At 47.2% G+C, this 13799-nt stretch overlaps 1 protein-coding gene across 6 annotated transcripts in view; it reads right to left on the bottom strand.

The window, feature by feature from the left end:
- Positions 1-13799, bottom strand: part of LOC149325535 (thiol S-methyltransferase TMT1B-like) — a 61214-nt gene that overhangs the window by 5681 nt on the left and 41734 nt on the right. For 5 of the 6 annotated variants that reach the window (XM_089563378.1, XM_089563381.1, XM_089563379.1 and 2 more), the window contains 2 exons: positions 5195-5884; positions 3252-3401 (listed from right to left, as the gene is read on the bottom strand). In XM_089563378.1, the coding sequence (XP_089419504.1) occupies positions 3252-3401; positions 5195-5620 (576 nt within the window). In that variant the 5' untranslated portion in view covers positions 5621-5884. The remainder of the gene's footprint in view (positions 1-3251; positions 3402-5194; positions 5885-13799) is intronic. The other variant, XM_089563382.1, reaches the window with a different exon arrangement.

Genomic DNA, 13799 nt, shown 5'->3' with positions numbered 1-13799 from the left:
AAAACATGAAAGCAGCAGAATGAACCAACAAAACTGTCAAGGTCAACAAAGATTTGTGTTTAAAGTGTGGCCATGCCTCTTAAAAACTACAGAAAACATGAAAGCAGCAGAATGAAACAACAAAGCTGTCAAGGTCAACAAAGATAGAAGAAACGGTGAAGGTTATCAACACGCGGTAACTGGAGCTGCTATCACAGTTTTAGACCCAGAAACCACTTCACGAATTACCTTTGGCTATACACATGGTGCATTAATACAGGAACACTGCTTTTTCGACCAGGATGTCTGTATTTGTGTCTTCTTTCTTTCAAAGTTTTTGTCTGCTCTTGCGGTTCTGCAATGTAGCTTCCGCCTTTTACATTTTCACTGAACTTTTACAGTAACGTTTATCGATGCAGGGATTCATAACGTTTTACAATTACTTGATAACTGAAAATTTAATGAACAGCACTAATTATAAACAAATATTTTACACGCGAATTTGTCCGTAAAAGACAAAAAATTTTTATTACTCACTCCATACTGATCGAATTGTTGGTTGTGATGTCTCGTATCGCTGTGTTTACCATGTCAGAATTCGGAGCGAGAAAAGTTCCGGTATGCAGTCCTTACCAGGTGTATATTTCACAGGGTTCAGTTTTGTCTAAAAATGATTTGTTTTAGTTTTTACAACAACACCTACTGAATGATCCGCACCTACTACATTGTCCGTAACGCGATGCAAATAATCGCGTTGGGCATTTCACAGTAACTGCTAGTAGTGGGCGATATTGAAGATGAAAATACTTCATCCTCCGCGCCTATGTATAGTCCACAAAACAAAACCCAAAATTTTTACTTTGAGCATTTACAGCCCACGGGCAACATACCGAAATTCGCGTCACACTTATCGTTTTCCTTTTCAAAGCTCCCTGCGTTGTCCTCATTTCAAGTATAAGCCCTCCTCGTTAGTTCCCACGCTTCTGCTCCATAGGCTAGTACCAGTAACATACACCAGTTATACAGGTTGTTTCACCTAAGACTTAACACAATATTTAAATAGGCTTGCTGAGTTAGAAGAGCGCTGTTATCGGCATAGCATTGCCTGGGGTGAAGTGCATTAGAATATAGCGAAGACGTGATAACCAGCAGGCTCTTTAACTACTCTTGAAAAGTTAACTTTTTAACTATTACTGTTAGACGTCTTAATTAATGGGAGGCTTTTAGCTGACCGTAAGTAATATCCAAATCAGTTTCTAGAAATTCGAAAACACCGTTACCCTCGGCGCTGGGCCCCCCAAAATTTCGGCTACATCGCGCCAAAATGCATTCGCTTTCGAGGAGCTTGCAGGCAGATCAACCTCTCCAGTGCACGGAACTCGTCGAAATAGCTAAAATTTGTTCAGCCACGCGCCGAAGATTATCGCGTTTTCGAAATTCTAAAAGCTGATATTGATATTCCTTACGGTGATCTACACGCCTCTCAATTATAAATGAACTTAGCAGTAATAGTTAGAAAGTTAACTGTTCAATGTTAGTTAACAAGCGTGCTAGTTAGCATGTCTTAGGTGTATTCTGATGCGCTTCACTGCTGACAACACTACGCCGAATAAAAGCGGTCTTCTAAATCACAAAGCCGATTTTTAAAAAATTGTGTAAAGTCTTAGGTGAAACGCCCTGTATATTTACCTCATAGTGTATGTTGGTAAACTGCTACTGACCCTTTGAGCGTGCCTGCTATATGTACTCCACCCCATTTTTGTTTTTTAGTCATTTTACTGCGTGGTGCGGATTTTCGGTCACACCCTGCCGTAAGTAGATGTATTCCCTTACCGCTTCCAGCGCCTGGCTGCACATCGTAAACGGCTATTCTCTTCCGAGACTTTTTTTTTTTATTTTAATTTTAGGCACGCCGTTCTGCATTGCTTCTAGGCTGACGATCTTGCTTTGAAATTCATGCCCTGAGTTACTTAGCAAGGCAATGTCGTCAGAAAATCGGAGGTTCCTGAAGTGTTCTCAATTAGCTTATATCCCCAAACTCTTTCCAATGCAGCTCTCTGAATGTCTCCTGTAAGCACACAGTCAATACTACTGGAGAGGTCGTGTCTCATTGCCGGACACTCTTCATATTGGCATTTTATAACTCTCTCGAGGAAGGACTGAGCTTACTGCGCAGCCGCTAGAGATAATTTGCAATTCCCTTAGATAAGACTCTTCTACACCCTGATTCCATAATGCCTGCATGACTGGTGAGGTTTCCACCGAGTTGAATGCTCTCTCGTAGTCACTGAGGGCTATATATAGAGGTTGGCTACATTCTGCGAATTTTTCTATCACCTGATTGATAGCGTGAATGTGGTCTGCTGTCGAGTTCCCTTTAGGAAAACCTGCCTGGTCATTTAAGGTTGTCCTGATTTTTATAGCGGCTAACTTAGTAAAGGCTTCGTAAACAACCGACAGTAAGCTGCCAGGTCTCTAATTCCTCACATCATTGACGTCTCTTTTCTCGTAGATTACGATGATAGCGCTCCTCGAAAATTTCGATGCTCTCGAGGTCGTGAGGCACTGCTTACAGGGTGGCAAGATTTTCCGGTACAGTGTGGCTTCCGTTCTTTGACAAATCTGCTGTTACCTGATACTCAACTGCCGCTTTCCAGTTTGGGTTCCCTGCAAACCTTTCTTAGCTTTCATTAAGTTGCCTGTGGGGTGTCCGATTCGTCCACGCCACTGGCTTCACCGTTAGCATCCTGCTTATTTCACATTTATGCTGATATCGGGTTGATGACATTATCACGTCCCATTTCCACCCTACGTTTCTCTTTCTTTTTCTTCCCATTTCTCCCGAGTGGAATAGAAGGCCAGGATCACGTTTTCCCAGGCTAACTAACCTCTTCGCCTTTCCTCGCATTAAAGTTTCCTCTCTCTCTCTTGACATAACAGGTGTTTGATCCAAATACTACTCTCCTGTTGGCAGTAAAGAATTAACATTATTATAACTGAAAATATTCGCTATATTTAACAGTCTCTAACCCGTGCTTTTGAACTCTCGGTTGCTTTACCGTCGTGTTCCAAACGATCTGGTATCTGGATGCCAAAGCTTTTCCTCGTAGAAACTCTTTTTTGTTTTCTAGAGGGCATTTATATCGCTCGTGCAAGCAGGAAGTCCTGTACAAAGAAGTTATATCTGACAGTAAGTGGAGAAGACCATCATAAAGAAATAACAGTGAATCCCGCAGTATGAGTCATACCACTTACAGCTCAGGATTTCTCACCTTTGTAAGAACACGTTTGCATTCGCTGAGAAGCTTGCGGCCGTCTTTCGCAGAGCAAAGGACATAGGTGAGAAGCACCGCGTCGAAGTGGCCGTCGGGCAGCATGCGCATGTCTTCCCCGAATCCGCAAATAGAGCGCTCCATTTTCACCTGGAAGAGGTTGGCTCTTTTTGCACTATATCTGTTGCGCAATTCATAAACTGCGTAGACGCGCTAAGGCGAACAGTTTCTTTCATAGAATTATTCCCTTGTTATTCACTAGTTAATCACAAGATTTCCACGATTGCTTTGCGACGAACAAGCCAAACCTTCCTTGGCTGATATATAGTTTTGGTAGTTTTTTTTTTATCACCCGTCTGCACGTAATTGGAAATCTACAGAGGCAGTACTGGTAAAAGTATTCACAGTGAGTATGAAGAAAACTCCAGAAGGCATCAGAGTGCAAACTGTCATTGAGTCGTTAGTTTGCCTTAACGATAGGGCTGTCATGTGTTCGGGTGCATGCATGCTTATATGACACACACTGCGAGTGCACGTGCTTGTCTGCAGTAGACTCCTGGCACACTTACTGGAAATTCTTAGTAAAATCGTCTTAGGGGCTAGTTTAGCTGTTTTTTATATCCCGCTTATTCAGCGCTATTTCTCTACATTCAGCAGATCTGCTGTTAGCTGTTCCTCACCACCTGCTTTCCCCGTTTAAATTCCTCCTAAAGCTTTCTTTCTTTCTTCTTTCGTTACTGGCGTAATGCCCCAGTGTTGTACTCGACTGCCTCTCCCATTAACCTCGTGATTACATTGGCTGCTGTATAGATTCGTGAAGAACTCTTCGGCTACTTAACTATCATATCCATATTGCTGCTGACATCGCCCTCTTTGTCTCTTAGCGCATCCATTAGGGTTTTACCAATGCCTAGCTTCCCGTTCACTGCTTTTAGGCTACCGCCGTTCTTTAGGGCACGCTCGATTCCCTCCATATCAAACTTTCTTATGTCGGCTGCCTTGCCCTTATTGATTCACTTAGGTAGATCTGCCACATCTATTCTCTCTGCGGCGTTAGAAACACTCAATGTTTGGCGTTTCTTACTAAGATATTTCGACTCCTGAGATAGCTTGCCGTATACCGTCAAACCAAGCTACTGCCTACTTCTGCTGCGCATTTCGTAATGACAGCTGTGAGATTATCAGTCATTGCTTGAACGCTAAGGTTGTCGTCCTCAGTTAAAGCTGAATATACGTTCTGCAAGGATATCCTCAATTCCTCTACTTTTCCCCTAATCGCTGACTCGTTAATGGGCTTCCGCTTCACTAGTTTCTTCCATTCCCTGTTCAAGTCAAGGCTAATTCGAGACTTTACCATCCTTTAGTCGCTACAACGCACAATTTCCGAGTACCTCCACATCATGTCCGATAGCAGGGTGAGCGCATAGTATGAAGTGTGTTTCGTTTTCAGACTCACCATTGGGAGTCTTTACGTCCACTTCCTGTTTCTCATTAGCGGAAGAAGGTATTCCTGATCTGTAAATTATTTCTCTCTGCGAACTCTACAAATAACTTCCCCCTGCTATTCCTAGAGCCTGCGCCATAGCCGCCTTCTACCTGGTCTCCATCCTGCTTCTTCCCTGCCTTGTTAACTTATTCAGCCCAAGTCTGAGCCACCACTACCATGAGTTATTAGCAGAAGTTACTGACACTGCAGAAGCAGGTGCTCTGATAGAACAGAAGGTTACCTTGGCAGACCGCAAAACTCACCGATGTCACCACTCGTTCAAAAGGGTGAAATACCTAAAGCAAACCGGTATAGTTGTTTGCAGTAGACTGTGCATCCCTAGCTTTATAATGTTGCGTTAATACGTGGCTCTTCTCAGCAGTTCTATCGATGACTTCTAGGACAAGGTTCAGTGGCCTGCTTTTAGGGCAGCGTACCTGAACAAAGGCGGGCGTACCTTTGGGTTCGCAGCCAGTTTCTTCTGAAAAGAAGCTTCGAAGGCAGTGTTGGGCTCCACCTTCCAGTACTCGACGGGGCGATGAACAAAATCCAGGTTCGCTCCGTACGCAGCACCCACCTCAAGCACGCGCACGGCATCACGCGACCTGAGCGAAGAGTCGTGCGACTCCATGTCGTCGAGGCGGCCGAGCAGGGCGCGTCGCACAGGGGCGATGCTCGGGTCCCAGGCGCACTGGCACACCCTGTAGATGACGGCGAAGAACTTCTCCTGCAGCCGGTGGCTGGCGAGCAAGACCGGTAGCAGCAGCAGTCCACAGAGGCCGTTGAAAGCCAGGACAGCGTGGGCGCAGACAACATGCACCCACTTTTGCATGGCTGTACTTCTCGCTGGGCCTGAACTGGAGAACCTAGCCTTCCGGTCCATTTGGTCACTCTGATGAAGCTGGTGACGAGGACTTCGCTAACGTTGAGGCAAGGTCGATTTTATTTCAGTTTCTGCTGTTGTGCTGCGGAGATTGAGCTTTCTTTATGAGCTCTTTGTTGCATTTCCTAATGGCGAGTGGTCACGTGGCCAAAAGCAGCATGCTTAGTAGGGGTGCCTGCAATTATAGTTTTCGCTGAAACAGAGCGTAACCTTGTGACTTCCAGCACGGCTTCACGGCTGTATCGGATTCAATGATTAGATTTCCTGCAATGAAAAGATTAAGCAGAGAAAAATAATGCAGTATCAAAAGGCGCCTTCGCATATTTGCAAATTATCAGTTAAATGCTCTGCCGTAAGCAAAAATAAGTAATATTGGCCCCAAAAGGTGTGTCTTTGAACATAGTAAAGTTTCACCTAAAAAGCGAAAAGGTTCTTTTCCTCTTCTTTCCTTTGCACCAGGGGTGCCCCGTCGGAGACGGCTTGTTGTGCCTTGAAGGCTGGAGGTCTAGCTAGATAATACTTGGCAACAAAAGAGAACTGGCAGGAGACCTAAACTGAAGCTTCATGTACAATAGTTTACATATATACATACAAGTTGAGCAGTGAGCACAACTACAACATGGAACTGGCTAGCATTTAGAGGAGGTCTCTACTGGGCATAGCCGAAGATGCGTTACATCTATCTCCGTAGCCCAGAACCCTTTTTCCGGGCTCCGGGACTCAGCTTTAAAGACACCTGGGCCCGGCCCACATTCTTCAGCATCCAATCGTGTCCAACGTTTAATACGATTGGTTATTAGCCGTGTGGCCCGCCCTCCAATTTCCATAAGGCACATAACCCTCTCTCAAATATACACATTGTAAAAAGGGCAAAAACATAGCACTTTCCTAGAATGCACACACATACGGATTGGCCCCCTGTGTTACGTGCCCCGCCCCACACTTCCACTGTATTACACAAACTCTCTCCCCTAAGAAAGACAAAGCAAAACACATAAAAACATGTCAAAACACTTCCGCGGGTACGTCTGTCTCCCCCAGCACCCGTGACCTTGACGGTTCCCGGAACTAGGGCAATTATCGGTCCCCACCCCAGCTGCGACCGTCGCGAACAACACCCGGGAGCGCAGAACCACTTTCCTACACGAGTCGGATCACAATGGACTGCCGACCCAGCATCCGTCCTCCGGGGTCTGGGCAGCGTCATAACTCAAGTGGCCGTCACTGTCCCTAATTAAGCAGGTGGCGGTGTTCGTTCTGTCCGGTGGCGTCTTCTGCGCGCGCCCGTTTCTTGAGACCGAGTTGAGCCACGGGGCCATACCGGACGCCAGCCAGCTGCACCGTCGCCCACACTCCCATTCATCCGGACGCGCCCGGCCCCGCTTCGGCCAGCAGTGTTCTCTTTTCAAAAGAAAAGCTGTCGAACCTCCGACGAAGCGTTAGTATCTAAATTGGGCCGCAAGTGGTGTTTGTCAACACGCTGTGAGCCGTCGGCGTACGATGCAGTGGTGGTGCTGACATTTTTATGGCTCTTTCTACACTGACGCGAAGCGGTCCCGGCGAGAAACACGTGTCCTTCCCCGAAAGGGGACAATTGGAGGCTTGGGAGAGCCGGCCGCTCCCTCTCTGGCTGCTGCCCGCCTTGAACGCTAACTGCCGCCTCCCGCTTTGCGCCCTCCTCGCAGCACCTCCCCCCCCCCCCCCCCCCCCCCCCGCCGGGGGCTCTCCGGAGTCTGCAGCGGCGACACGGGAGACAGAGAAATGGGCGCTCCTAATGAGACCGCGCGCATCCACAGATCCGCTTCGGGCCCGCTCAGCGGCAAGCTCACCTCCCTTAGCCGCGAAGAAATGGGGGGGGGGGGGGGGCGAATAAACTCACATGGCGCAGGCTAGCTCTCTACAAACATATTTTATGGTATACAAAAAAAATAGTAAACTCCAAGAACCTACTTCGATGGGCAGCCTGACGGGGCGTATGCCCCCGGATTTGACATTAGTGGAGAGTGTTTACAACATAATCGAAACGAAGGAACCATACAAAGACACTAATCACAAGATTCGTACCTCAGGAAAAAAAAAACAGGAAATTCACACGCACAGGTCGAGCTAAGAGAGCGCACAACAAGAAGCTGTATGCACTTAGATAATGCGAGCACAGTAAGAAAAAAAATGAAAGCTGGTTCTACTACTTATATACTACTGGCTATACTACTTATATACTAGCTGGAAGGCGTCGCCAATCACTGTAACAAAATTATAGTAGACATTTTTATGTGCCTTTTAATCGCCTGTTTACATTTACATCGATCAAGTAATATTGGTCGAACAACTTCAGCCCCTCTACAAGCCCAAATAAAATTCGATGGGACAAAATGGCAAGACTTTAACGAAAAATCTTAAAGCAGTATTTTTAAGGTTACTAGCCGCTCTCAGTATTTATGAGTTTATTCGATAATTCATTATTCAAAGCAGGTAGTCTTGACCCGAGGATCTGTTTATCATAATTTAAGCAGCACCGCTAACGTACCTACTTTCGAAATAGCGGGTACAACATTATAATATGCCCTACTGGGTCACTTATTATATCATACTCGGGCACTTGTAAGCGTGGTAGTGTGTTACCTTCCTTGGCGGTTCCAAGTTGATGCAGACGACAAAGACCGAAATTTAGAAAATGAGATTACTAGAAGTATTCAAAATTATTTTCGGCATCATAAGTAATTTCTCAATGTACTGTACACTGGCGAAATAGTAAGCAAAAGATTCTGATTCGCGTGGGGTGATTAATCATGCGGAAATATTCACCGCATGACGTGCAGACACATTACATGATTATTATCTGAGGAGACGTGCCCCAAACTTAGTGTTTTTCAAATAAAAAGACACTTTTGTTCCGACCAGCACACTCTAGAAAAACGCATGGTAACACTGTGAAATCAGACTCTGGCGTCCAAGAACGTTCCTGAAGAGAAAGTTGCCTAACGCGTAGCCTAGTAACCCCAGAGAGATCTGTAGAGTGGTGTAGGTTAATGATAGCCATATGCGATCACTTCTGTTTGTGATTCTAGTCTTCACGTTACACATTACTAACCACACTAATTAACATATTTCTTTCTCGGAGCTTCAATTCTCCGAATACTGAATGGCACCACCAGAATGCACCAGCAGCTAACAGTAGCTGCTGGTGCACAGTAAGAATTGGTAGATTTTCCAGCGACAGCTGTCAGGCGCCCCCTCCCGAGTTTCACTTCGGTGTAGCAGTTGTGGTAGTAGTAGTAGTAGTAGTAGTAGTAGTAGTAGTAGTAGTAGTAGTAGTAGTAGTAGTAGTAGTAGTAGCAGAAGTATTCGTATTAGTATTAGCATTAGTAGTAGTAGTAGTATTTAGTAGTAGTAGTAGTAGTAGTAGTAGTAGTAGTAGAAGTAGGAGTAGTATAAGTAGTAGTACTAGCATTAGTAGTAGTAGTAGTAGTAGTAGTAGTAGTAGTATTAGCATTAGTAGTAGTAGTAGTAGTAGTAGTAGTAGTAGTAGTAGTAGTAGTAGTAGTAGTAGTAGTAGTAGTAGTAGTAGTAGTAGCATTCGTAGTGCCGCCACGGTGGCTCAGTGGTTATGGTGCTCGGCTGCTGACTCGAAAGACGCGGGTTTGGTCCCGGCCGCGGCGGCTGAATTTCTTTGGAGGAGAAATTCTAGAGGCCCGTGTACTGTGCGATGTCAGTGCACGTCGAAGAACTCCAGGTGGTCGAAATTTCCGGAGCCCTTCACTACGGCGTCTCTCATAGCCTGAGTCGCTTCGGGACGTTAAACCCCATAAACCAAACCAAACCAAACCAGTAGAAGTTGTAGTAGTAGTAGTAGTAAGAGCCGGCGTAACCACTCGGAGGTGGTGGTGGTGGTGAAAACTGTTTAATAACCAAAGGGAGAGTTTGCAGACCAAAAATGGCCCTTTACATAGGTGGAGTCCTTAGTCCGGGACCCCGCTGGGCGAGGCCGCTACTCGCGCCCGTTGGACTAGAGCGCTTTGAGACTCCAGCCCCGAGCAGTTGAGCAGGGCTGCCTCCCATGCCTCTCAGAAAGGGGCAGGATTGGGGGGAAGGGAAGGATTCTTTTGACAGGCCCAAACCATTTGGAAGGTATCGGATATTTCCCCACAGTGAGGGCAGCGCCCATCAATTTCGGGGTCGAAATGTTTCACTATTGCAGCACACAACAGAGTGTTGGTCTGCAAGCGCCTCAGAGTTCGCTCATCAGCTTTACTCAGGCCCTTAGCAGGGACCGGGAAAAGCCGATGGCGTTCGCAATAGTCGTCAAGAATTTCACTGAACCGCAGAAGCGGTTGCACAACCTCTGAACCGGAAGAGCCTGGATGAGGTGCCCGGTAGGTAAGCGCTCGGGCAGCCACGTCCGAAGCCTCATTACCTCTAACGACCTGATGGCTCGGAGTCCAAGCTATGCGTTTGGGTGAAGGGTCCGATTCCCTTACTGCGCGTTTTATTATACAGTAGGCTAAAGGTGAAATCTCACCAGCCAGGTAGTGTTGACAGGCTCGACGCGAATCTGTCACGATTACCTTCGAATTCAATACCGAGGCGGGAAGCGCAATGGCTACTTCCTCGGCCTGCGCTGAATTTCGAGCTCGAAAGGAGAGGCCGTTAACGCATTGATCCTGGTGAATTAGTGCGGCCGTGAATCCATTTTGGCGACGGCCCTGCCACGTCAACGTAGTATACACCCTGTTTGGATCCGTGTTGGTGTTCGCGGGCCCGAGCGCGCGCCTCTCGTCTGCCTTCGTGTGTATGTGTGTCCATGTTGCGCGGGAGGGGAGGGACCCAGAGCTTGTGACGCCATAGCTCCGGAATTCGACACGTCTCCTCTGGAGTGCACTCGTGTTGGATGTGCAAGCGGTCTAGCAGGCGGCGCCCGGATGCCGTCTGCGAGAGTCGCGTATATTGGTTCACGAGGTGGGCCTCCCGTAACTCCTGGTAGTAGTTGATCACCCCCAACGCCGACAACTTAGCATTGGAGGTGGCCACTGGGAGGCCCAGTGCTCGCTTTGTAGCCTTCATAACGATGGTGTCGATTCTTATTTCTTGTTGTTTCGTAGTGCGAAGGTAGGGAACGGAGTAGAGGATCCTGCTGGTCATAAAGGCATGGGCGAGGGTGGTTTCCATGGAGGGATAGAAGGATCAACCGAGCGAAAGGGTACGACAACAAGAAAAAACGACTCTTAGAAGCGCAGACTGTCAACTTTATTTTACAACGCAACGCAAGGCGTAATCAAGAGTTTTTTATAGCGTGCTGATAATTTGCCAAACACGTGATACACATGACAATCGCTAGACTTTGCGAAACAAATAGTCTGGCAAATTTTTTTGCAACATGGAAGGAAGTGGGTAGGACGAGAACGGAGTAGTGCGTCACCGGAGGATGGCAACCACGAGAACCGTCCAGGGTTTGGTTACCATTGCAGGAGATTATCGCCAGAGAGGAGGAATCCCCTACAGGAGGATGGTCACCGCGGAAGTAGGAGCGCAGGGCGAGAGTGTGAGAATGCGCTACCGGATAGGGGTTGCCGCGGAAACCACTCGGAATGCGGTTACCCTGGAAAGAGGAGGGTACGAAGAGAGCGTAAGATGGCGCGACCTGTCGGTGGTTGCCCCGGGAACCATCGGCAGGGTAGTTATCCTGAAAGGCGAAGAGTTGTCGTGGAAGGAGGGTGGTATGGCGAGGGCGAAGAATGAGCAACCGAAGGGAGTTTGCCGCGGGAACCATATGGGGAGCGGCTACAGTGGAAGAAGGGCGTGACCTGAAATTGCACAACAGCGCTGCTCATCCAATAACAGCATCATCGCATCATGTCGCTGGCTTCCTGCTTACTTAATTTAACCTTTGACTGAGCATTCAACATCCAGCCTTATATGCATTGAGTGCCAAGAATAATGACGTTTTTCGATTAAAGCCGAATTTCTAAAACTGGATTCTGCGCACTTTTAATGGGTTTCTTTTTCGGTTTACATCGTAATGTCCAACCCCTGAACGTAAGGTGGAGCATCCGGCTCGCGTGCAAGAGGACCGGGGTTAGAGTCCCGGTGCCGCGCAATTTCTCTACCGGATTAAAAAAAGGACTGCGCGGGTCGATGGAATTGCATAACCAGGCCTGGGGTGCTGCCTGATCTCGGTGACCAGAACCGACAACGCACTCCCTCACCACAGCAGAATTTGGCCACTCTGGTGTAGTACTTAGCCGCAACCTTTTATGAAGAAACCAATTAACCCTGTGCCCTCAGTCCCCAGCGGCTGCGGAGCAACTGACCAAAGCGGAGGTCACACCCCTGGCACAGCGGGGGGTGAAAAGAATCGCTGGCTCCGGACAGGCAACCACTGGAAACTGAACATGGCGACGTTTAACGCAAGAACCTTATCCAGTGACGCTAGTCAAGCAGTGCTGTTCGAGGAACTCGCGGGCATTAAATGGGATGCCATAGGGCTTAGTCAGGTTAGGACAGATGAGAGGTGTACAGTGCTAAGGTTGGTTTGGTTTGTGGGGTTTACAATCTCAAAGCAGCCCAGGCTATGAGGCACGCCGTAGTGTAGGACTCCGGGCAATTTCGACCGCCTGGGGTTCTTTAACGTGCACTGACATCGCACAGTACACGAGGTGGGCACGTAGTATGCGACCGGCACGTAATAGCGGACAGACGAGAATTAGGTGCGGGATTCCTCATCAATCAGGATATATCTGCCAACATAGAGGAACTATATGGTAATAACGAGAAGGAAGAAGTTATCGTAATTTGGTTTCATAGAGGTACAAATGGGAGGTGGTGCAGGCTTATGCGTCTACATCCAGCCATGATGGTCAGGTCGTTGAATGCTTCTATGAAGACGTGGAATCGGCAATTAACAAAGTAAAATCACAGTAAACTCTTCTGAGGGGCGACTTCAATGCGAAGGTAGGCACGAACCAGGCCGGAGGCCAGGCGGTAGGTGTCTATGGCATAGGCTCCAAGAGTAGCAGGGAAGAGTTATTAGTAGAGTTCGCAGGAAGAAATAGTTTACGGAACATGAATACCTTCACCTCGCCGCGGTGGCTCAGTGGTTATGGTGCTCGACTGCTGACCCTAAAGACGCGGGTTCGATCCCGGCCGCGACGGTCGAATTTCTATGGAGGCGAAATTCTGGAGGCTCGTGTACTGCGCGATGTCCGTGCACGTTAAAGAACCCAAGGTGGTAGAAATTTCCGGAGCCCTTCACTACGGCGTCTCTCATATAGCCTTAGTCGCTTCGGGACATTAAACCCCATAAACCAAACTAAACCATGAATACGTTCTTCCGCATGTGGAGGAGAATCTCGGTCCCGCGACGGAAGAGATGTTTACAAAATTGATCCAGAACCAAAAAGAGATCCTGTCAAAACTCACCGAGGTCCAGACAAATCAGACTTCTTCTGAAACGAGAATGCTTGAAGTGCAAAATCGACTTCTTGCAATTGAACACAATCTAGAAAACCTGGACGTTACCCAGAACAGGCTAGAAAATATTGAAGCGCTTACCGATAGGTTGAATGACGGCATATCGACCATTGCTGAAAGGTCGATAAACTAGACAACCGCTCACGAGGGAATAATTTAATAATCAGAGGGCTGAAAGAAGACGCCCATGAAACTGAGGTGATATTCATGAAGAAAGTGACTATAAACATTTGTATTGACATCGCCAAAGTACAAGTAAGCTTCATTTAGAGAATTCACAGGCTTGGTCAGAAAGCGCGTGGAAGAAACCGCCCCATTATTTTCAGGGTAACAGACTTTAGCCACAAAAAAAAATTATGAACAATTGTACTAATCTTAAAGGCTCTGAAATAAGCATTACTGAGTATTACTCTAAGCGAGTAGTGCAGATTTGGCAGAAATTTTGGAGCTCGTGTGCAGAGGAAAGGCAAGAAGGCCGTAAGGGCAAACTTGTTTTTGACAAACTAAAAATGAATAATATGTTGCATGGTTGGGACGAAGACAAAAATGAGAGGTATCAAATTATCAGCGCCGCTGAAAGCGGCAACTGACGCGAGCACAAAAAACTGGATGGTTTTAAATATAAATGCTCGGAGTACAATAAACAAAACCGATGCTCTGGAAGTCGTGGTCATGGAGCATGAACCTGACGTTATTGTCATGACTGAGACAT

Source organism: Amblyomma mixtum, chromosome 10 (assembly GCF_055824585.1).
Source record: "Amblyomma mixtum isolate Tamu chromosome 10, ASM5582458v1, whole genome shotgun sequence".
Taxonomy (NCBI): domain Eukaryota; kingdom Metazoa; phylum Arthropoda; class Arachnida; order Ixodida; family Ixodidae; genus Amblyomma; species Amblyomma mixtum.
Note: the sequence above shows the minus strand (reverse complement) of the source record. Positions and strands in the feature narration are given on the sequence as shown.